Genomic DNA, 24,991 nt, shown 5'->3' on the forward strand with positions numbered 1-24,991 from the left:
GTTGTTAAGTGATTTTTTCCTCTTCCTTCCCCTCTCTCTCCCTCTCTCCCTTCCCTCCCTTCCTTCCTTCCTACCTTCCTTCCCTTTCCTTCTCTTTCTACCCTCCCCCCTTCCCTTCTTTCCTTCCCTTTGACTATCCCTTTCCTTTCTTTTTTCTCTTTCTTTCTTTCTTTCTTTCTTTCTCTTTCCTTCCTTCTCCCTCTTCCCTCCCCCCTTCCCTCCCCTTCCTTCCCCTTCTGCTATCCCTTTCCTCTTTCTTTTTTCTTTCTTTCTTTCTTTCTTTCTTTCTCTTTCCTTCCTTCCCCTCTTTCTGCCCTCCCCCTTCCCTCCCCTTCCTTCCCCTTCTGCTATCCCTTTCCTCTTTCTTTCTTTCTTTCTTTCTTTCTTTCTTTCTTTCCTTCCTTCCCCTCTTTCTCCCTCTCCCTCTCCCCCTTCCTTCCTTCATTTTTTCCTTTTCCTTCCCTTTCACCCTCCCCCTTCCCTCCCCTTCCTTCCTTACCCTTCGGTGATCCCTTTCCTTTCTTTTTTCTCTTTCTTTCTTTCTTTCTTTCTTTCTTTCTTCCTTCCTTCCTTTCCTTCCCCTTTCTCCCACTCCCTCTCTCCCTTCCTTCCTTCATTCCTTTCCCCTCCCCTTCCCCTCCCTCCCCTTCCCTCTCCTTTCTTCTTCCCCTTTGGCTACCCCTTTTCTCCTTCCTTCCTTCCCTTTCCTTCCTTCCTTCCTCCCTCCCTTCCTTCCTTCTTTTGTTTCTTTCTTTCCGCAAATCGCATCCCTCCTCTGATTCAGATTCAATCCATGATCAGCCACCGTCCCAGGACATTTTTAACACCTGCTATTAAAGAGCCAAATGTATCCCCGTCCTATATTTATGCATTTGATTTATACAACCTGCGCCGATAGCTTTACGTTTCCCTCTGTTAAATTTCATTCTGCTGCTTTTAGTCCATTGCTCTAATCTATCAACATCAGTTTCGATTGTATTTCTACCCCTCCGAGGCTCTGGCTATCAGATTGGAAGATTTGATAACCGTCCCTCCCATCTTGGCATCCAAGCCATTAATAAAAAATTTTAAAAGACCTGGGACACAACTGGGAGGAAGGCAGTGGCAGAGCGGAGGGCACCATTCTCATCCCGCCTTAGCCACGGAAGGGTGGAGGGCACAGCAGATGTCACATTGTCGATGCTGATGTACGATTACATCCCTCACAAACCATCATGTGTTCCGCTTGTCTTCCGTGTTTGTGGAATCTGATGGAACAGGACAAATAGGGATTTCGGAATTTCATTTCAACTGCAATTTTGTTTGTTTGTTTATTCGATTTCCATAGCCGATTTCCATCTCAAGCTAAGGCTCCGGGTGGCTTACAATTAAAAATAAATAAATATGACAGTTGAAACACTAAAAACGTTATAAAACCGAACACAAGGTTGTTGAAATTAAGACGCAGGCAATCCTTAATGTTTCCTCCAAGTGAAAAACCCTAAGGTGTTTGGGTATCAGAGGGATGTGCTGAGAAAGAAGAGAAATCTGTTTTGCTTTTGCTCTGCTCTGCTCTGCTATTCTATTCTATTCTATTCTATTCTAGTCCATATTCTATTCTAGTCCATATTCTATTCTAGTCCATATTCTATTCTATTCCATCCTAACCCATCCCATCCCATTCTATACTATTCTATTCTATTCCATATTCTATTCTATTCTATCCCAACTCATCCTATCTCATCCCATATTCTATTCCATTCCAGATTCTATTCTATTCCATCCCAACCTATCCCATCCTATCCCATCCCATTCTATATTATTCTATTCTATTCCATATTCTACTCCATCCCATTCCATAATCTATTCTATTCCATTCCATTTTCTATTCTATTCCATCCTAACCCATCCCATCCCATCCTATACTATTCTATTCTATTCCATATTCTATTCTATTCTATCCCAACCCATCCCATCCCATATTCTATTTTATTCCATCCCAACCTATCCCATCCCATCCCATTCTATACTATTCTATACTATTCTATTCTATTCTATTCCATATTCTATTCTATTCCATCCCAACCAATCCCATCCCAATCTATTCTATTCCATTCCATATTCTATTCCATCCCAACCTATCCCATCCCATCCTATTCTGTTCTTTTCTATTCCATTCCATTCCATATTCCATTTCTTTCCCATCCCATCCCATCCCATTCCATATTCTATTCTATTTCATCCCATCCTATTCTATTCCATTCCATTCCATATTCTATTCCATCCCAACCTATCCCATCCCATCCCATCCCATTCTATACTATTCTATTCTATTCTATTCCATATTCTATTCTATTCCATCCCAACCAATCCCATCCCAATCTATTCCATTCCATATTCCAGTGTTTTTCAACCACTGTGCCGCGGCACACTAGTGTGCCGTGACATAGTGTAAGGTGTGCCGTGGGAAAATTACTTTATATATAGTCAATATAGGCACAGAGTTAAAATTTTTTAACATTTTCTAATGGTGGTGTGCCTCGTGATTTTTTTCATGAAAAAAGTGTGCCTTTGCACAAAAAAGGTTGAAAAACACTGCCATATTCTATTCCATCCCAACCCATCCCATCCCATCCCATTCCATCCTATTCTATTCCATTCCATATTCTATTCTATTCTATTCCATCCCATCCTATTCTATTCTATTCTCTTAACGCACTGATAAGGAGTATTGCTTGCAGGACTCCTTGTCTGGACTTCCTGTTGGTGAAGACAGTTAATTCCCCAATGTCTAATTAAAGAGCGGAGTCTGTTTCTTGCTTTTCTGCGAAGGCTGGGTCAGAACACCTGAAACTCTGGGCATGTTCGAGCAAGATTTAAGCGTGATTTCAGTCTGGGCTCAGTCCTTCACGTCTGTTTCCTCAGACACCGGAACATCTTGCTCAATCGTTCTTTCAGTTTGGAATTCATGATGATCAAAACAACGGTGTGTCCTGAATTATATGCACTAACCACCGTTAAGGACATCACTGATGCCCAGGGACTGGGGAAGCAGGTCATTGAAATTTCCGCTACGAAGGTTGCGGCGTAGAGGATGAGGAAAGAGGTCAGGATCTTCGTGGTCTTCAGATGAACGTCCATCCTTTGGTCTCTGAAGCCCGGCGAGTTGCTCTGCATCCTCTTCGCATGGTGCGCGAGCGAGTAAATTAAAAAGCCGGAGGAAATTAAAAATATGACGAACGACGGGAAGGTCCCTGCGGTATACAGCATACCGAAGAGGAACATCTGATCCATCATCCTCTGCCTGTCCTCTGGGTTGTTATAAGACTGGTTGTGATCCTCGATCCAGAGGAAAGGAAGAGCCGAGGCCAAGGAAACCAGCATCACTGCTATCAGCAAATGGGGAACCAGGCTGGAAATCCTCAGCTTCATTTTCACGAGGAAGGGCTGGCTGAAGTTGACAATCTTCACACAGTAAAAGACTCCAAGGCAGGTGGTAATCCACAAGGTGGTGGCATTGAAAAAGGTCCAAAAGAAAACGATGACTTTGCCGGCGTATTGCGGTTGATTAATATCCAGGAAGCTGATACAATGGATGCCCAGCGTGATCCCCAGGAAAATAAACCGGGTTAGACTGAGGGACATCAACAGGAGATCCGAACCCATCTGCGTTTTGCTTCGGATCCGGTCACAGACGTCTGAGATAAAGATGAACCCGTTTCCGGTCATCCCCACAAGAGTCACGGCTACGATGATAAGGAGGCACAGCCAGTTGTGAAGTCCTGACACCGACATGGCTACTCCACGGGCGTGCGAAAGAGAAGCTGGTGAGAAGCCACCAGAGCTTCAGTGAAGAGACGGCATTCCTGTAGCCCAAGATCCATCGCTGAAGTCTTTTTGTTCGGAAGAGTTTGCCAAGCTGCCGAGAGATTTTATTTAGGACTGTTGTTGGTAACGTAAATATTTAGGCAGCCAAGGATGTTTGCCGCATTTACATGTTCTTTTTCCACAGCTGTGTGTGTTTAAGGTCAGGCATTAGTGCGATGTGAAGAGCGATTTCCAAACATCTCTCCCTTAGGCCGAGTCACCAAGTCTTGTGGCCTGCCAGCAGCTTGGAGAGTCTGACAGTGAGGAGGTTGGGGAGGAACATGGGCCAATCCTGGAGTCTGGGGAAGGCTCAGATGAGGGCTCTGTGTCAGAGGCAGAGAGGGGGCCAGGGCCATGTGGGAGTTATGTGCTGCCTCCGGAACCTCTAGAGTTGGACATCATCAAGGCAGAGGAACAGGAGGAGCCTATTCACAGTGTGCGCAGGCGCAGAGCTGCCACAAGGCAAGAACAGTTAAGACAAAAGGGGCGACTTGCGAGTAAGGCTTGGAGGTGATTGGCCCCTCCCATAGGACATAAAGGAGGAGCAACAGTATGTGAGCATTTGCAACTTTGCTCATGCTGGTGGGTTTACATTCTGAAGCTCCGTTGTGTGGCCTTGCCAAGCTAATTGCCAATTAGGACTTTGGCAGCATTTCAAGGAAGATAAAGGTGGGTGCTTATCAGCCTTATCCCGAAAGACTTTGGCAGACTTCTGTCGGAGCCTTTACAAACTATCTGTGACTCATTACAGGCTGCGAATGAACCTAATTCACAGGCGTTGAAATAAAAAGAGGGGTTTTGGGACTAAGCGTGTGCTTTTGACTGAATCCATAGCCATAGCCATAGCAGTTAGACTTATATACCGCTTCATAGGGCTTTCAGCCCTCTCTAAGCGGTTTACAGAGTCAGCATATCGCCCCCACAGTCTGGGTCCTCATTTCACCCACCTCGGAAGGATGGAAGGCTGAGTCAACCTTGAGCCGGTGAGATTAGAACCGCTGAACTGCAGATAACAGTCAGCTGAAGTGGCCTGCAATACTGCACCCTAACCACTGTGCCACCTCGGCTCCTAGAATCAGGCAGCCTAGATCAGAACACCAAGGAAAAGGAAGCATTTAATGGAGGGCATTTTAAGCAAGCCTCCGAATGGTGCAGGGACCTAGAGGTGGAGTTCTCGCCTCGCCATCAGGAAGTGGCGAGTTCGATCCTAGGTAGAGGCAGATATTTCTCTCTCTGGGCAGAATGAGAATGTATTTGCTGGACAAAAATCTGCACTGGCAACAGGAAGGGCATCTGGCCAGGAAACAATCCATTCCATTCAGTTGCCGAGGCTCCACCCCACAAGGGATTAATGGCTCGTTAAAAGTAGATGATTTTAAGCAATCCTCTGGCCTGCCTCACTCTTCTAATATTTTCAGGTTGGTGATGAATAACAGCCCATTTCTGGGGATTAGATTCATGATGAAGATGCCAACTTGGAATGGTGTGTAGGAGATCCGGTTAGGCATGTTGAGTGATGTCATTGTTTCACTTGGTTTCTTGTTCAGGAGTTCAAACCTAAAGGAGGTCAGGGGTGGAAGTTGCAGAAGAGTCCACTCTCATGGCCAGCTTACCTAACCAAAGCCATCTTGGAGCTTCAGTGTTGCCACATTGGAGCTGATGGATCGGGGGTGGGGGGGTGGGGGGAGGATTTGAGACAGTTGCGGCATTGTAGCCAAAACAAAATACTTTCTCTTGGGAACCAAGCAGAGGTGGGTTCCTGCCAGTTCGCACCAGTTCGGTAGAACCAGTTCGTCAAATCTACCGAACCGGTTAGAAGAGGTTCCACCAGTGGACCCGGAAAGCAGGCCACACCTACAGAAGAGGTTCCAAAATTTTTTGAAACCCACCACTCACACACACACACACACACACACACACACACACACACACACACACTCACACAGAGAGAGAGAGAGAGAGAAAGAGAAAAAGAAAGAGAAAGAAAGGAAAAAAGAAAGAAAGAAAGAAAGAAAGAAAAGAGAAAGATGAAAGAAAAAAAGGAAAAAGGGACAGAGAGACAAAAGGAAGGAGAGAGAGAGAGAGAGAGAGAAAGAAAGAAAGAAAGAAAGAAAGAAAGAAAGAAAGAAAGAAAGAAAGAAAGAAAGAAAACACATGGCCGGCAAGCCACTCCCACCAGGTCACATGGCTGGCAAGCCACTCCCACAAAGAAGGCCACACCCACAGAGTAAGTTCAAAAATTTTTTGAAACCCACCACTCTCTCTCTCTCTCTCTCTCTCTCACACACACACACACACACACACACACACAGAGAGAGAGAGAGAGAGAGAGAGAGAAAGAAAGAAAGAAAGAGAAAGAAAGGAAAAAAGAAAGAAAGAAAAAGAGAAAGATGAAAGAAAAAAAGGAAAAAGGGACAGAGAGACAAAAGGAAGGAGAGAGAGAGAGAGAAAGAAAGAAAGAAAGAAAGAAAGAAAGAAAGAAAGAAAGAAAGAAAGAAAGAAAGAAAGAAAGAAAGAAAGAAAGAAAACACATGGCCGGCAAGCCACTCCCACCAGGTCACATGGCTGGCAAGCCACTCCCACAAAGAAGGCCACACCCACAGAGTAGGTTCGAAAAATTTTTGAAACCCACCACTGGAACCAAGGACATTCTCACCCCTAATCAGAGGAAGGAGGAGTGATGTCACCAGGCAACCAGACAGAGCCGTGATTGGACCATGTGACTGATTGTTTTGAGGAAGTGAACATTTTGTACTTTAATTAGGGGGAAACCGCGGGAATCTTCAGAGTCGGTTTTTGCCAGATCTGTGCCAATAGGATATTTCCAATAAAGCTATACTTTGAGGAATTCATCTGTTTGCTATGGGGTCTATTACTTGGAACTCTGATAACTGTTCATGTTCTGGAGTATCCTTCTGCCCAACAGCAACTCTGCTTTCGCACCAAACTGGTTTCAGAGGTGATGCCCAAAACTCTTGGGAACTTCAAACCCATCTTCAGGCCTCTATGCCTGGAGGGCCTCAGCAGTTCATCATTGTCAAGGTTTCAACCCCCCTGACTTAGACAGTATCTGCTGTTTACACACCAAGCAGGCCACACATTAGAAGAGAGTGGAACTTCCCTCTCTTCCTCTCCCGTTTCCTCCCTCTTTCCCTCCCTCCCTTGATTCCGCCATCTCTTCCTTCTGTCTTTCTCTACATCTCCTCTCCTTCCTTTCATTTCTCCCCTTCCTCTATTTCTTCCTTTCCCTCCCCCTTCTCTTTCTCCCTTCCTTCCCTCCCTTCTCTTTCTCTATATCTCCTCCCTCCTTCCGTTTCTCCCCTTCCCCTCTATTTCTTCCTTTCCCTCCCTCCTGCTCTTCCTTCCCTCCTTCCTCCCTTCTGTCTTTCTCTATATACGTATTTCCTCTCCCTCCTTCCATTTCTCCCTTTCCTTTCTCCCCTATTTCTCCCTTTCCTTCCTCCTTCCTTTCTTCCTCTCTCCCTCCTTCCCCCTTTTCTTTCTGTATATCTCCCTCCTTCCATTTCTCCCCTTCCGCCCCCCTCCTCTTTCTTCCTTCCTTCCCTCTTTCCTCCCTTCTGCCTTTCTCTATATCTCCTCTCCCTCCTTCCATTTCTTCCTTTCCTTTCTCCCCTATTTCTCCCTTTCCTTCTTCCTTCTTTCCTCTCTCCCTCCTTCCCCCTTTTATTTCTCTATATCTCCTCTCCCTCCTTCCATTTCTCCCTTTCCTTTCTCCCCTATTTCTTCCTTTCCTTCCTCCTTCCTTCCTTCCTTCCTCTATCCCCCCTTCCCCCTTTTCTTTCTCTATATCTCCCATTTCTCCTCTCCCCCCTCTATTTCTTCCTTTCCCTCCCCCTCCTCTTTCTTCCTTCCTTCCCTCCTTCCTCCCTTCTGCCTTTCTCTATATCTCCTTCCTTCCATTTCTCCCTTTCCTTTCTCCCCCCATTTCTTCCTTTCCTTCCTCCTTCCTTCCTCTCTCCCTCCTTCCCCCTTTTCTTTCTCTATATCTCCCTCCTTCCATTTCTCCCCTTCCGCCCCCCTCCTCTTTCTTCCTTCCTTCCCTCCTTCCTCCCTTCTGCCTTTCTCTATATCTCCTTCCTTCCATTTCTCCCTTTCCTTTCTCCCCCTATTTCTCCCTTTCCTTCCTCCTTCCTTCCTTCCTCTCTCCCTCCTTCCCCCTTTTCTTTCTCTATATCTCCTCTCCCTCCTTCCATTTCTCCCTTTCCTTTCTTCCCTATTTCTCCCTTTCCTTCCTTCCTTCCTCTCTCCCTCTTTCCCCCTTTTCTTTATCTGTATCTCCCTCCTTCCATTTCTCCCCTTCCTCCACCCCTCTATTTCTTCCTTTCCCTCCCCCTCCTCTTTCTTCCTTCCTTCCCTCCTTCCTCCCTTCTGCCTTTCTCTATATCTCCTTCCTTCCATTTCTCCCTTTCCTTTCTCCCCCTATTTCTCCCTTTCCTTCCTCCTTCCTTCCTCTCTCCCTCCTTCCCCCTTTTCTTTCTCTATATCTCCCTCCTTCCATTTCTCCCCTTCCGCCCCCCTCCTCTTCCTTCCTTCCCTCCTTCCTCCCTTCTGCCTTTCTCTATATCTCCTTCCTTCCATTTCTCCCTTTCCTTTCTCCCCCTATTTCTTCCTTTCCTTCCTCCTTCCTGTCAAAGCAAATTAATATGTCATTGATTGCACTGCATTGTTGTTCGCGGTTCCTCCCTCCCTCTCAATCTCCATTTCCACTCAAGGAACACCAGATCAACGCTGTCCTTTTCTCCATGCAAAGGGCCCTCCTTCGGCAATAGGCTTTCTGACGTTCCCCCCCCCCCACTTTGTCCCCATTTCCCTCCTGACAAACAACTCCCAGAAAACGAAAGAAAAACCAAAAAGCTCCCAGCAAACTTGGTCTTGATTGTCTGGCTCTGTTTTATTTGTTTGCTTAGTCTGAAATGAGGCTTGGAGGGCCTCTGATAAATTACTGCTCTCACCCTGGCTGGGTGCTTGCTTGTTGAGTTATGAGAATCCACTTCCCGACCAAGATTGCTCAGAAATGAAAAGCTTAGATAACAGCTTTCCCCTGGAGGAGGAAGGGTCCTTTCACCAACCCTCTTAACAAAACACAGGAAAGCAATTTCGGGGAAATGCAGGGACGGGGCTAGGCAAACTCCAGCTGGCAATCCATACACAGGGCTGCACGGCAGATGAGATTTATGTAAATATCCCTGTGTACAAATAATAGGAACACGGGCTAATGAAATCCGCCCTGGATTTGCATCCTCCCTTCAGGAGGAGAAATGAAGCCTCTGGTTATCTGTCTTTCTTTTTTTTTAAAAAAAATGTCTTCCTGAGAAACAAAAACTAGATGTACAGGTAGTCCTTGACCTATGACCACAATTGAGTCCAATATTTCTGTTGTGAAGTGAGACGTTATCAATTATCTATCCACTTATCCATCCATCCATCCATCCATCTCCCATCCATCCATCCACCTACTTTTTTTATCCATCATCCATCCATCTATCTATCTACCATCTAGCTACCTACTTTTTATCCATCCATCCATCCATCCATCCATCCATCATTTTACCTATCAATCTATCAGTCCACCCATTATCTATCTATCTATCTATCTATCTATCTATCTATCTATCTATCTATCTATCTATCTATCTATCTATCTCCCATCCATACATCCACCATTTTTATCCATCCATCCATTCATCTATCTACCATCTATCTACCTACTTTTTATCTATCTATCTATCTATCTATCTATCTATCTATCTATCTATCTATCTATCTATCTATCTATCTATCTATCTATCTCCCATCCATACATCCACCTCTTTTTTATCCATCCATCCATCTACCATCTATCTACCTACTTTTTATCTATCTATCTAGCTTTCTATCTATCTATGTACTATTTTTTTACCTATCAATGCATCCATCCCCCATTATCTATCTATCTATCTATCTATCTATCTATCTATCTATCTATCTATCTATCTATCTATCTATCTATCTCATCCATCCACCTACCTTTTACCCATCCATCCATCCTCTATGTATCTATCTATATCTATCTATATTTATCTATCTATCTATTCCATCCATCCTCTATGTATGTATGTATCTATCATCTATCTATCTATCTATCTATCTATCTATCTATCTATCTCCCATCCATCCATCCACCTACTTTTTTTATCCATCATCCATCCATCCATCCACCATCTATCTACCTACTTTTTATCTATCTACTGTCTTTTACCTATCAATTCATCCAGCCCCCATTATCTATCTATCTATCATCTATCTATCTATCTATCTATCTATCTATCTATCTATCTATCTATCTATCTATCTATCTATCTATCTATCATCTATCATCTATCATCTATCTATCTCTATTCATCTATATGTCTGTCTATTTGTCTATCTATCTCTATCTATCTATGTATCTATCTATCTATCTATCTATCTATCTATCTATCTATCTATCTATCTCTATCTATCTATCTATCTATCTCTATCTATCTATCTATCTCATCTATCCACCTACCTTTTACCTATCCATCCTCTATGTATCGATCTATCTATATCTATCTATCTATATCTATCTATCTATTCCATCCATCCATCCATCCATCCATCCATCCATCATGTATGTATGTATGTATGTATGTATGTATGTATATATGTATCTATCTACCTATATCTATCTATCTATCTATCTATCTATCTATCTATCTATCTATCTATCTATCTATCTCTATTCCATCCATCCATCCATCCATCCATCACTATCTATCATTTATTAAACTTATTGCCCACCCATCTTATGCCAGGGCAACTCTGGGTGGCAATCAACCACCGTCCCCCTGAGACCTATGTAGAAATAACACAGAGTAAACTTGAACATTGGAATAATAAGGCCGTCCCTTGAAATCACCGCAGAACAAGCAGGGCTGTAGGTCTCACCTATCCCTCATTTTTGAAGCTCCACAGCCTGCTTCTTGTTCAAGCGGGTGCTTTCCTGTGAAAGGAGCAACTGATAGGCAGTAAAACCAGCAACTGTTGCTGTCATTTTGGAATTTCTCTTTCGCTGTAATTAAGACAGCCCATAAATAAACAAGTCCTTTGAAAGCCAGCTGAATTATTCATGCCCTCCAGGTTGTTATGGAGACGAAAGGTCTCCCTTAGACTCCTTTTGAGAGGGGGGGGCGAAATGGCAGCAACTGTATGTAATATCTGGAAGCAAACACCCCCACTCTCTAAGTGTGTAATTAAGAGCATCACATTGTTGTGACCTCCAGGGAGAGGAGGTGACTTTTCATCTGCTCCGGCAGCCTCTTTTGAAACATGACAAGGAAAAGTAGATATTTTTTTTCAGGCTCCACCTGGCGAGACCAAAAGACAGTAATAGCCAGGTGAGTCCTGATATATATATATATATTTTTAATAAAGCGCCTAGCAAAACCTTGATACAGCAGGTGGCTGTTTCTGCCATCAATCTGGCCGAATGAAAAGAGGCTGATTCTCCTGGCGTTGCAAATGGAGAATGGCAGGAAGAGAGAAAATTAGAGCAGGGGGAGAGATTCTAACAAGAAAGCGAGCTGTATATCTGAGTGGCAGGAAATGCATTTTCATAGAGGCGACGGCACGTTTTGATTAAATAAATCTCCTGGGATTTAGACCTAACGCAGGCAGAGGGGACTACAATATAGGCTGTCAACACGACCATCCCTGCTCCTTAGGACTGGTTAAGCTAGTAATCCTAGAATAAAGCAGGAGCGTGGAAGGAAAACAGCTCCAAATTTGACTCTGCTAATTTTAAAGCTGAGAGCCATGATGGTGAACTTATGGCATACATGCAGGGGTGGGTTGCAGATGGTACGCCCCAGTACGGGTGTACCGGAGCCTGCCCGGAGCACCAAATACTGTTCCGGTATGGGAGAAAGTGAAGAGGAACTAAAGAGCCTCTTGATGGGGGTGAAAAAGGAGAGTTCAAAAGTTGGCTTGAAACTCAACATTAAGAAAACTAAGATTATGGCATCCGGCCCTCTCAATTCCGGGCAAATAGATGGGGAAGAAATGGAGGTGGTGATAAATTTCTATTTTCCTGGTCTCCAAGATCGTGGCACGACATAACCGCGAACGTCAAAAGCGTGCCGACAACACCGCGGCGCTAAAACCGCTATGTGAAAAGCGCGCCGACAACAGCGCGCCGACAGAAGCGCAATTTAACTTAAGGTAAGGTTTAGGGTAGGTTTAGGGTAGGTTTAGCGTTAGGTTTAGGGTTATTTTTAGGGTTATGTTACAGCGCGCTTCTGTGGGCGCGCTGTTGTCGGCGCGCTGTTGTCGCGCGGTTTTGACGGTGCGGTTTTGTCACCGCGCTTTAGTCACACACGCTTTAGTCTACCGCGGTTTTGTGGTGGAACCCTCCAAGATCACTGCAGATGGGGACTGCAGCCAAGAAATCAAAAGACGCTTGCTCCTGGGGAGGAAAGCTATGGCAAAGCTAGAAAGCATACTAAAAAGCAGAGACATCACCCTGCCAACAAAATTGTGCATAGTCAAGGCTACGGTTTTCCCACTTGCAATGGATGGTTGTGAAGGTTGGACCATAAGGAAGGCTGAGCACCAAAGAATGGAGGCCTTTGATCTCTGGTGCTGGAGAAGACTCCTGCATTGAGTCCCTTGGACTGCAAGGCCATCCAACTGGTCAGTCCTAGAGGAGATCAACCCTGACTGCTCTTTGGAAGGCCAGATCCTGAAGAGGAAGCTCAAAGACTTTGGCCACCTAATGAGAAGGAAGGACTCCCTGGAGAAGAGCCTCATGCTGGGAATGATGGAGGGCAAAAGAAGAAGGGGACGGCAGAGAAGGAGGTGGCTGGATGGAGTCACCAAAGCAGTCGGCGTGAGCTTCAATTGACTCCGGGGGGTGATAGAGGACAGGAAGGCCTGGAGGAATGTTGTCCATGGGGTCGTGATGGGTCAGACACGACTTTGCAACTAACAGCAAGGTCCTTTTCAGCTCTGATTGTATTTTATTGTATTTCAATTCCACGTTCAAGTTCTACTTTAAGGCGGGCCAGGTTTTGTTTTTGTTCAATGATGTTTCCTCCAATTAGTATGTATGGGGTTTTTTTTATTCCTGATTATTGAATTTCCACTTTGGATTTCTGTTATGCTCTGCAACCATTTTTTTAAACCTTCAATATACTCAGAGAGCAATTTACACAAGCAAATAATCAATATTATGCAGGGCTGAAGCCCAGATTTTTATTTATTTATTTATTGCAGAAAAAAGGACAGGAGAAGGACCACCTAGAGAGATCCTTTCTGGGGATTGACATTTCTACTGAAATCCCTCTCAACCATCCATAATTTGGGGGTTCACATTTCCCCCTAGGGAGACAGCTGTTGCAAGGAATAATTTTCAGCAAAAACTGGGATACGCAGAACAGGATAAAATAGACTGTGGGATCCTTGGTGCTCTCTGAGCTTGGTTGTAGCACTGATGATGTTATTTAATTGGCTAATGAAACATCTGCAGGAAAATGGAGATTTGGGTTAATGTCTGGGCTTCAAATAGCATCCAAAAGTAAATCAGAGTCCGAGGCAAAGTATTGCTCAAAGTTCCAATTTATTAAGAGAGCCATGTTGGCACTTCTGGGAAAACCCGAATCTGAAAGCTTCCCGGTCTTCCCCACCCAGTTGAAACTTCTTGCCCCCCACCCACAAGTCCATCACATGATCAAATCTTCCACTGCCATGCTGGCAGTTCCACCCATCCAGTTCCGGTCAGGTGCAGAGGTGCAAAGACAAAGGATGACCTTGGCTTTCTAGAAAGAATTTTGTTATGGCTACATACCCTCTATCTCCATACAACCCCCCCTTCCCATTTTCCCCACAATAGAAAATGCATAGTAGAATAATATAACCTGTGGCAGGCCAAATTCAGACAGCACCAAGGACCCCACAGTTTAACCCTGAGCTCCAAAAAATTATCTTCTTCTTGCAAAGAAGACTCTTTGTCAACACCAGTCAGTCTGAAGATGCTGTGTTTTGCTGGGGGTTGTGTTCAGCCCCTTCTTTGTCTACTAGAGGAGCATGTAGTTCTGCCATATGCTAAAGATGGTTGGAGCAACTAGAAGAAGCAGAAAAAGGAGGAGCAGAAGGAGGAGGAGGAGGAGGAGGAGGAGGAGGAGGAGGAGGAGGAGGAGGAGGAGGAGGAGAAGAAGAAGAAGAAGAAGAAGAAGAAGAAGAAGAAGAAGAAGAAGAAGAAGAAGAAGAAGAAATAGGAGGAGGGGAACAGGAAGAGGAAGAAGAGGAGGAGGAGGAGGAGGAGGAGGAGGAGGAGGAGGAGAAGAAGAAGAAGAAGAAGAAGAAGAAGAAGAAGAAGAAGAAGAAGAAGAAGAAGAAGAAGAAGAAGAAGAAGAAGAAATAGCAATAGCAATAGCAATAGCAATAGCAGTAGACTTATATACCGCTTCATAGGCCTTTCAGGCCTCTCTAAGCGGTTTACAGAGAGTCAGCATATTGCCCCCAACAATCTGGGTCCTCATTTTACCCACCTCGGAAGGATGGAAGGCTGAGTCAACCCTGAGCCGGTGAGATTTGAACCGCTGACCTGCTGATCTAGCAGTAGCCTGCAGTGCTGCATTTTAACCACTGCGCCACCTTTTAACCACTGCGCCAAATAGGAGGAGGGGAACAGGAAGAGGAAGAAGAGGAGGAGGAGACGGTTGGAAGAGACCTTGTAGGTCATCTAGTCCAATCTCTTGCTCACGTAGGAGAACCTACACCATTTCTGACAGATGGCTATCCAGTCTCTTCTTGAAAGCCTCCAGTGATGAAGCCCCCACAACTTCTGAAAGCAACTTCTGTTCCATTAGTTGCTTGTTCTCACTGTCCGAAAATTTCTCCTTATTTCTAGGTTGACTCTCTCCTTGACCAGTTTCCAACTACATCTATGGTTGGTTGGTTGGTTGGTTGGTTGGTTGGTTGGTTGATTATTTGGTCAAATGGACAAATATGATTGCAGTCAGCAAACATCAATAGATGCCCTGCTGAGAAGATGTCCTTGTCCATATCTTCAACCAACCACTCATTTTAAAATCATGCCACTACCGTAGGAGCTAAATAGTTTCATGTACCTCAAGAGACGGCGATGAGCCAGATAGTTCCTTTGACGATTAAACCCGGGGGAAGATAAAGGGGAAGGGTGTTGAGAGATTGATGGCACAAACTCTGCAGTGTAATAGCAGTGGGGAGAAGATGTGGTCATGGCAGAGACAGATCATGTCACTAGGCAAAGGTCAAGGCCTGCTCCTTCTCATCCCTGAATGCCGGACACAGAATAATGGATCTAAGTTACAGGAAGGCAGTTTCTGATTGAATGTTAGGAGAAAGTTCTTCACAATAATAAGAGTAGGTTGACAAGGGAAGCAATTACCAAGAAGGATGGTAGAAGTGAAGCAGAAGGCTAGACACTTATCTGCCAGGGAGGGCTTTAAATTGGATCCTTACTCTGAGCAGTGTGGGAAGCCCACCCTCCTAGAAGAATGAAATATTTCTGAAGAGTATTAAAAAAGCAGAAGATTATATTTCCCCAAATGAGAAATGGAGAAACGTGTTTTTTTAGAGGCAGAAAGCAACCTCCACTTTCCTTAATAGCCCACAGCAGATGTTCAGCACTTAAGAGATAAAGAGCTTATTGGAAGAAGACAAATATCTAGATAGATCTATTCATAAACAAATACCCTCACCCAAAAGCTAGGATGAAAGCTATTAAGCGACAATAGGAATTACCCAACACCCTTTCAGAACACAAAACCTCATGGCATCACACTCAGAGCCGTCCAAACTTCAACCAAACTTAGCTTAGACAGGGACCTAGAATTTGCATTCCCTCGTTTGCCTATAGAGCCAGCTATGACCCCTACGTGACCAATCTGACAATAGAATACATGCTCTTGCACAGGAACAGGAAGCTCAAAAGTGCAAAGCCTAAAGAAGGTATACGCTTGATGACTGACTCACATTTATGACAGTTGCAGGATCCCAGGGTTGTGGGTTCACCTTTTGCGAACGTCTGACAAGGCAAGTCAATGGAGAAGCCAGATTCGCTTAATAACCGTGTTACTAACTGAACACCGGCAGTGATTCCCTTTACAACTGTGGCAAGAAAGTTTGTAAAATGGGACAACTCACTTAACAACCGTCTCGCTTAGCAACATAAATATTGGGCGCAAATGGGATTCTAACTACCTGCATTTGTTGGGGGGGGTTGCATGATAGACCTTGACAATTCAAAGACCCCCAATCTCTACTCCACCCTTAGTCTTCCTTCTTTTGAATCACATCCTGTTGTAGAAGCTTTCCAGAATAACAGAGATGGAAGGGAACTTGTAGGTCATCTAATTCAACCCCCAGCTCAAGCAGGAGACCCTACACCATTTCTGGAAGATGGCAGTCCAGTCTCTTCTTGAAAGCCTCTAGGGATGAAGTTCCTGCAACTTCCGAAGGCAACTTCTGTTCCATGGGTTGATTGTTCTCACTGTCAGAAAATTCCTCCTTATTTCCAGGTTGAATCTTTCTCCTTGATCAGTTTCCATCCATTACTCCTTCTCTGGCCTTCGGGTGCTTTGGAGAATACTTTGACTCCCTCTTCTTTCTGGCAGCACCCCCTCAAATATCGGAAGACTGCTATCATGTCTCCCTTAGTCCTTCTTTTCATTAAACTAGACATACCCAATTCCTGCAACCATTCATCGTATGCTTTAGCCTCCAAGTCCCCTAATCTTCTTGGTTGCTCTTCTCTGCACTTGTTCTAGAGTCTCAACATCTTTGTTATAGTGTGGTGAACAAAACTGGATGCAGTATTCTAGGTGTGGCCTTACTAAGGCTTTATAGAGTGGTATTAGTACCTGAATAAGAAGCTTATTGAGGGATGTGGTGGCTCAGCGGCTAAGACACCGAACTTGCCAATCAGAAAGATCGGCAGTTCAGCAGTTCGAATCCCACACTGCGTAATGGAGTGAGCTCCCGTGACTTGTCCCAGCTTCTGCCAACCTAGCAGTTCAAAAGCACATAACAAATGCAAGTAGAAAAATAGGAACCACCTTTGGTGGGAAGGTAACAGTGTTCTGTGCGCCTTCGGCGTTGAGTCATGCCAGCCACATGACCATGGAGACGTCTTCAGACAACGCTGGCTCTTCGGCTTGGAAACAGAGATGAGCACCACCCCCTAGAGTCGGGAACGACTAGCACATGTTGTGCGAAGGGAACCATTACCTTTTTAAGAAGCTTATTGTCGAATACTTAAACTGGGAGAACATGATCAAGTATTCAACATTATTTGGAGAGTGGCCCAAATCACAGAACCTCCATATGGTGGTAAGCATGAAATCAATAATTTCACATGCCACGAAACATGACGATGAGCCACAGTGACAACCAGCCCTTTGGGAAGCGTAAGGTAAAGATGAAGAGCAGCCCTGGGAAAGGTCTACTTGTCTTATTTGGCCCGACAATAACTCAGACCTGCTAAATTATGCTCTTTTGTGTCAGATTCAGGGGCGGAGGTAGCTTGGCAGTTGGACAGCCGCCCGTTGAGTGAGCTGTCAGAATGTTGGGTCAGAGGCCAACACATCCATTCATCCAAAGCATAAATAAATAAAGGCAGAAGGGTACTCTTGTCAAGAACCCAACATTATATTTTCTTTTTTTTAAAAAAAAAAAAGCAAAATAAGAGGAGGAGAGAAGGGAGAAAGTTTGCATTCTTTTTCCCTGTGTACAAAATAAACTCACCCCAACATCCTTTGAGTTTGGTTCAATTCCTCCTTGTGGCGATTGCCTTACTAATGTATCACTTATATCTTACAAAAATGAGCCGGTGCCCTTTGGTGACAGCCTGGACAAACTGGTCCGTGGTAGATGAATAAAAGAAGTGGATTATTACCAGAGGACATCTTTTTCTTGCCAAGCAAAAAATAACATTCTTCATATTATCATTCAGAGATAGATAGATACCGTGTTTTCCCGAAAATAAGACAGGGTCTTATTTTCTTTTGACCCCCCAAAATATGGCTTGGGCCTTATTATCAGAGGAGAGATTATTGTTTTGGGGTTGCCAAGCGGCTGCTCTCTTACAAGCGTGCTCCCGAAGAGCCGGGCACAGCCTCCGGGTCGAATGGCTGTGTTGCGCTGTCACAGCAGCACTACACAGCAGCCATGTGAGGACCACGCTCATGAGCAGCCACCCGGCAACCCCCCTTTCCAGCGAGGCACAGCGCCATTCACTGACCCAGCAGTATCGCTAAGCCGCGTGAGTGCCTGTTCGCTGCCCTCTGGCTCCCGCGGCTTGGTGTCTTCGGAATGCCCCTAGGTCAGCGGATTTGGCTCTGCATGGCTGGAGAGGGGGGTTGCACGAGTGGCTTTTCCGGTCCACGCTCGCGCACCTCCCAGGCTCACGATGCCCTTGCCTAATTCTCCCTGAAGAGCCAGGACATCTTCATTGCCGCAGCCGCCGTGCATGGCTTTTTCTGTGGCTTCCAAAGCATGGAGGTAGGATGCCGAGTCTTCCAGCAGTTGCCGCTCTGGAAGTATACTCTATGGTTGTGGGCTGGCTGCCGGCAGAGCGTACTCCCAGAGCGTCCAACCATAGAGCATATTCCCAGAGCAGCAACTGCCGGAAAACTCGGCATTCTTCCTCTGTGCTTTGGCAGCCACAGAAAAAGCCATGCGGCTTCCAAAGCATGGAGGAATTTCTTTACTGACGGTTCAAAGTTACCACGGCACTGAAAAAAAGAGACTTAGGACTATTTTTCACACAATTATGGGCAGCATCTCCATGGTCATGTGATCCAAATTCAGAGATTTGGCTCATGTTTATGACAGTGGCAATGTTCCGGGGGTCATGGGATCACCTTTTTGTGACCTTCCGATCAGCAAAGTCAATGAAAAGGCAGCTTCACTTAACAACTCTGTTACTAACTTAAGTGCGCTGCAGTGATTCACTTAACAACTGGGGCAAGGACAATCGTAAAATAGGGGTAAATCCACTTAACAGCTTTTTGGCTTAGCAACAGAAATTTTGGCCTCGTATTGTGATCGTAAGTCGAGGCCCATCTGTATTCCCTTCCATAGGCCGGTTAAAATAATTAGATACAATCCCTGTGGCTACTCTGTGTCTAGGTGTAAACAGGACAGGAGGCAACACAGTCCTTTCAACAGTTCCAAGAAGGCCCCCATACCCAAGGTGGCGCAGTGGTTAAATGCAGCACTGCAGGCTACTGCTAGATCAGCAGTTCAGCGGTTCAAATCTCACCGGCTCAGGGTTGACTCAGCCTTCCATCCTTCCGAGGTGGGTAAAATGAGGACCCAGATTGTTGGGGGCAATATGCTGACTCTCTGTAAACCGCTTAGAGAGGGCTGAAAGCCCTATGAAGCGGTATATAAGTCTACTGCTATTGCTATTGCTATTTGCACTATTCAGGTGACTCTGAGAATGCAGATAAACCTCCAAGTGGCCTCAGTGACTCCCAGAGGGAGTACTAACAACCAGAGGACTGCAAGGAATATAAATCCTTCCGTCCTCCATCACTCAGTGAAAACTGAAGAAGCTTCTTGGATGAGAAGTGAAATGTCTTCAAGGAAAAACAAAGAAAGTCTAGGGTTGTTTTTTTTTTTTTGAAAAAGCAACTTTGGGACAAGTCGGCGACAAGTTGGGAGAGCTTCTGAGATCCGTGCACAAGGCCTCCCAACCAGTGGTGAAATTCATTTTTTTTACTACTGATTCTATGGGCGTGGCTTGGTGGGTGTGGCTTGGTGGGCATGGCAGGGGAAGGATACTGCAAAATCTCCATTCCCACCTGTTGTGGCCCAGCAGGAGCTGTTGGAGCTGCCACCAGACTCAGACAGCGAGGGGCCCTATGAGTCGGCTCTGGAGGATGTGGAGGACCCTGGACAGGGTTCCGACTCAGAGCAGGGCGCACAGAGGCTGGTTGGCCACCAAGAGGCGCCTGAGCCTCGGACCAGTGGGGAGGAGACAAGGAAGAGTGATCCAGATGCCAGCAGTGAGTTGTTCCTGGATACCCGGCACCGAAGGGCTAATAGGCGTCAGGAACAGTTGCGCAGTTACAGGAGGTAATTGCACTCAGCTGGTGGTCATTAGGCTCCTCTCCAGACTATAAAAGGACTGCTTGTGCACACGCCCCTTTTGCAGAAATCAACACAGGAACTAATGTCAGAGAACATTATTGTGAGCTTGGCAGGCTGGATTGCTGCCATGGCTTATCTCTGCTGGATTGCTGCCCAAGCTTGTCTGTGCCGATTTGCTGCCAAGGACCTGTCTGTCTGTTAATTAAATGCCGTAACTTATCTTTGGCTCGGAGTGTGTTGATGTGGGACGAGGGGGGCAGAACACCACCCCATTCTGGGGCCAGCCAGAGGTGGCATTTGCCAGTTCTCCGAACTACTCAAAATTTCTGCTACCGGTTCTCTGAAGTACTCAGAATTTCCATTACCGGTTCGCCGAAACCTGTCAGAACCTGCTGGATTTCACCCCTGCTCCCAACCCTATGAGCCACAACGCTGAATCCACAGACGACAATGCCTTCTGCCCCATTTTCAAGGACACAAGTGAGTTTTTCCTCCAGGTTAGACTTCTACAATTAGTTGGCAAGCTTTCAGGCCATGTCCGCTAATCCACTAGGAATGCGGGGAAACTAAGCACCGACAACAAGCTCGGCTCCTTTGTATTCAAAATCATTAATCTCTTGGACATGATGAATCTCACTAGCAGAAGGGAATAAATTCCAGATAATAAGTTTCCAAGTAATGAATAACTCCTGCCTGGGAAGCTCCGTTAATGACTTTTCTTGTCAGAATTCAGATTTTATTATTAGCTATACAGAGAGAAGACCAGACGGCCTTAAGAGTTACACTTACAAATCAATTTCACCGCTCCTCCATAATGAGTCCCTAATTGACCCCAATTTTGGGCAGAGTCACATATTTCCTTCCATACTTTATTTTAATGACATGTATATTAGAGGATTTAGTAACTCCCGCCGCAAAAGGAATTTACTCCTAACTCTGTGTTGACACTCCGGCTGACTTAGGGTGGGAACGTAAATTACTTCCAGGACATTTGCTTTGATGGTTGGAAATGTAGGTTTTATATCTGTTTGCAGATAAGATTTGTCTCCTTTGGTTATATTAAGTGATTCATTCGTCTGCGTAATTCAGACAGGAGAAGGGGTGAGCTGCTACCGGTTCGCCCTAGTTCAAGAGAACCCATCGCTAATGCTATGGCTGGTTCAGAGAACCTCCAAATCTCACCCCTGGCTTGCGCCTCTCCTCCCAGGAGTCTCCACGCGGCCTAGTCAGTGGTGAGTTCCAGATCCCGTCGCATCCGGTACGCTGTGATGTGGCTGGGCGTCCACCATGTGCATGCATGCTGCATGCATGCTGCATGCACTTGCGCACCCACCGCCCACGATGCTCCAGCTACTCAGCAGAGCACCGTGCAGGCGCTGTACACTTTGTCGCATGTGCAAATGGCCCAGTTGGGTCAAATAGAGGTAAGGAACGCAGGCGGTCAGGTGGGCCCTCCGAAGCATCATACCGGACTGGGGCGTACCGTCCGGAACCCATCACTGGCCCTGTTTTGGATGCAAGGTAAGATCAGGGCCCGTGCGGAAGCTCGGGGAGGGAGGGAACAGGCCTCCTGGAAGTTTCAGAAGGCCAGAAACGGGCCCATTTCTGGCCTCCGGAACAGAGGTGGGTTCCTACCTATTCGGTCCTATTCGGCCGAATAGGTAGCAACTCCAGCGGACACGTGACCGTCCTATGATCGGCTGCACCATCTTGATTTTTCTGTTCTGCACATGCGCAGAACACTCTTCATTTTAAAAATGTAATTTTGATTCCTTTTTTAATGTTGTGTGCCTGCGCAGATTGTTTTAAATGAAAATGCACACATGCACATAGTACACGTTTGGTGTGTGCGCCAGCAAAAAGAGCACATGTGTACACTTTTTACTATCAAACTGGTAGTAATGGCGCCTGGAACCCACCCCTGCTCCGGAAGGCCTCCGGAGCCCAGGAGAGGCAGTTTTCGGCCTCCCGGAGGTTTGAGAAAAAAGCCTATGGAGCCTGGGGAAAGTGAAAATTCCACGCCACCATCACCATGGTGCAGGAAACCGACTATGCCACGCCCACCATGACCGGTTCCACCACAAAACTGCGTTCGACTAAAGCGTGCTCGACGAAACCGCGTAGCTGACGTCATCACAGGGCGACAACAGCGCGGAGACAGAAGCACGCTGTAAATGCTAAACCTAAAATTAACCCCTAAACCTAAACCTAACCCCCCTAAACCTAACCCTAAACCTAACCCTAAACCTAACCCTTAACCTAACCCTTAACCTAACCCTAAACCTAATCCTAACCCTTAACCTAACCCTAAACCTAACCCTAAACCTAACCCTAACCCTTAACCTAACCCTAAACCTAATCCTAACCCTTAACCTAACCCAAAACCTAACCCTAAAGCTAACCCTAAACCTAACCCTTACCTTAAGTTGAATCGGCTTGCTTTCAAAGCGCTATTTAAAGCGCCCTTCTTTCTCCGCGCTCGCTGTTGTCGTCCTGTTGATGACATCAGCGACGCGGTTTAATTGGGCGCGCTTTAGTCAAGCACGGTTTTGTCGTACCACGACCATGACCACACCCACCCAGTAACCAGGCAGAGAACCTGGACAGGTGGGAGGCCTGGTTAAACCACCGTGCTTTCTCCTACGACTTAGTAGTTCTGGGCTGCTACCAACACTCCTCAACTTATAACCGTTTGTTCGATTGCTCTTTGAAGTTGCTGCAGCACTGGAAAAAGTGACTTATGACTGTTTTTCATGCTCACCACCGTTTGCAGCAGCCCCATGGTCACGTGATTGAAATTCAGCTGCTTAGCAACTGGCATGTATCATATTTTTTGGACTATGAGACGCACCGGTGTATAAGACGCACCAAGATTTCGAAGAGGCAAGTAAGAAAAGAATGTTTTTGTCTTCCCTCAGTCCCCAGTAGCACTCTGTAGGGCTGGGGCAAGGGGAAAAGCCTCCGTTTTTGTGAAAAATGGCCTTTTTTTCACCCGTTTTTCACAAAAACAGGTGCATTTATGCCTTGCCCCAGCCCTGCTGAAGCCTGCAGAGAGCTGAGGGAAGGCAAAAAAACCCCTCATTTTTTGTGAAAAATGGCCCTTTTTTCGCCCATTTTCTGCAAAAACAGGGGTACTTTTGCCTTGCCCCAGCCCTGCTGAAGCCTGTAGGGGGCTGCTGGGGGCAGAGGGAAGGCAAAAAAGCCTCAGTTTTTTGTGAAAAACGGCCCTTTCCTTTTTTTCACAAAAATAGGGCATTTTTGCCTTGCCCCAAACCTGCTGACGCCTGCAGAGGGCTGTTGGGGGCTGAGGGAAGGCAAAAAAAGACTCAGTTTTTACAAAAAACAGCCCATTTTTCGCAAAAATGGGATGCAGGTGTGGGGCTTCAGGAGGCCCAAAAATGGCTGTATTCGGTGTATAAGATGCACCAACATTTCTACGCTCTTTTGGGGGGGGAAGGTGCGTCTTATACTCTGAAAAATACGGTACTTATGTCGGTTGCAGTGTTCCAGGGTCATGTGATCCCCTCAGACGGTCAAAATCAATGGGGAAGCCAGATCCAGTTCACAACTGTGTCACTAATCGAACAACGGTGGTGATTCACTTAACAACCGTGGCAAGAAAGGTTGTAAAGTGGGGCAGAACTCACTCGGCCATGGGAATGTTGGCCTCAGTTGTGGTCGTAAGTCGAGGAGTAGCTATAGCTGGTGAACATTTGAAGAAGCTGATATTTCTTGGAAAATAAGAATAACTGGATGGTGTGAAGTTGATTTATTTGACAGCCTGGTCCAATAATAAGTATTCTGTCAGGAAACAGCTTTTTGGAGTCACCGACAATAAGAGGTGGGACTAGAACTCACCATCTCCTGGTGATTGGCACAAAGTCACCCAGCTGTCTTTAATGCCTAAGGCGGGACTAGAACTCACAATCTCCTGGTGATTGGCCCCAAGTCACCCAGCTCACTTTCATGCCTAAGGCGGGACTAGAACTCACCATCTCCTGGTGTTTGGCCCAAAGTCACCCAGCTCACTTTCATGCCTAAGGTGGGACTAGAATTCACCATCTCCTGGTGTTTGGCCCCAAGTCACCCAGCTCACTTTCATGCCTAAGGCGGGACTAGAACTCACCATCTCCTGGTGTTTGGCCCAAAGTCACCCAGCTCACTTTCATGCCTAAGGCGGGACTAGAATTCACCATCTCCTGGTGATTGGCCCCAAGTCACCCAGCTCACTTTCATGCCTAAGGCGGGACTAGAACTCACCATCTCCTGGTGTTTGGCCCAAAGTCACCCAGCTCACTTTCATGCCTAAGGTGGGACTAGAATTCACCATCTCCTGGTGATTAGCACAAAGTTACCCAGCTGGCTTTCATGCCTAAGGCGGGACTAGAACTCACAATCTCCTCGTGATTGGCCCAAAGTCACCAAGCTCGCTTTCATGCCTAAGGCGGGACTAGAACTCACCATCTCCTGGTGATTGGCCCAAAGTCACCCAGCTGGCTTCCATGCCTACAGCTTTCAGCATGTCCTTTAAAGCTGCATTTTGTGGACTTCAACTCCCAGAATTCCCCAGCCAGCATGTACCCCTGCATGGGGGTTGAAGTTGACATCTCTTAAAGTTGTCAAGCTGGGAAAAAACACGACTTTGAACTGCCCGAGGGAATCGGCTGGATGCAAAGGTGGAATCTACTGCAGAGTTATGTTTTCTTGGCAAATTTCACTGGGTAATTACAGCGTCTGGCTTTTCAGCAAAATGTTTCTTTTGAAAATTGGCCTTTCCTCCCTCACAATTCAGCCAGGCATAGTCCCGGACATTTGAGAGTTTGAGTCATAAAACAACAACAACAAAAGGCCTGAACTACTACCTGCCCTTATCCATCTATCCATCTATCTATCATCTATCTATCTATCTATCTATCTATCTATCTATCTATCTATCTATCTATCTATCTATCTATCTATCTATCTATCTATCTATCATCTATCTATC

The 24,991-nt window shown here is 45.8% G+C and overlaps 2 protein-coding genes across 2 annotated transcripts in view; one reads left to right on the plus strand and one right to left on the minus strand.

Moving 5' to 3' along the window:
- LOC148044279 (uncharacterized) overlaps positions 1 to 24,991 on the plus strand; it is a gene marked incomplete at its 3' end in the record, with an annotated part of 81,205 nt that overhangs the window by 53,970 nt on the left and 2,244 nt on the right. The window contains exon 3 of the mRNA XM_087722029.1: positions 24,897 to 24,991. This exon is cut by the window's right edge and continues 184 nt beyond it. Coding sequence (XP_087578155.1) covers positions 24,897 to 24,991 — 95 coding nt within the window. The remainder of the gene's footprint in view (positions 1 to 24,896) is intronic.
- On the minus strand, positions 2,887 to 3,774 carry LOC148044280 (taste receptor type 2 member 40-like). Its single transcript, XM_087721964.1, has one exon. The coding sequence runs from the start codon at positions 3,772 to 3,774 to the stop codon at positions 2,887 to 2,889; it is 888 nt and encodes a 295-aa protein (XP_087578090.1).

Source organism: Thamnophis sirtalis, unplaced genomic scaffold, assembly GCF_051295495.1.
Source record: "Thamnophis sirtalis isolate CommonGarterSnake01/CBP01778 unplaced genomic scaffold, rThaSir2_p1.2 scaffold_8, whole genome shotgun sequence".
Taxonomy (NCBI): domain Eukaryota; kingdom Metazoa; phylum Chordata; class Lepidosauria; order Squamata; family Natricidae; genus Thamnophis; species Thamnophis sirtalis.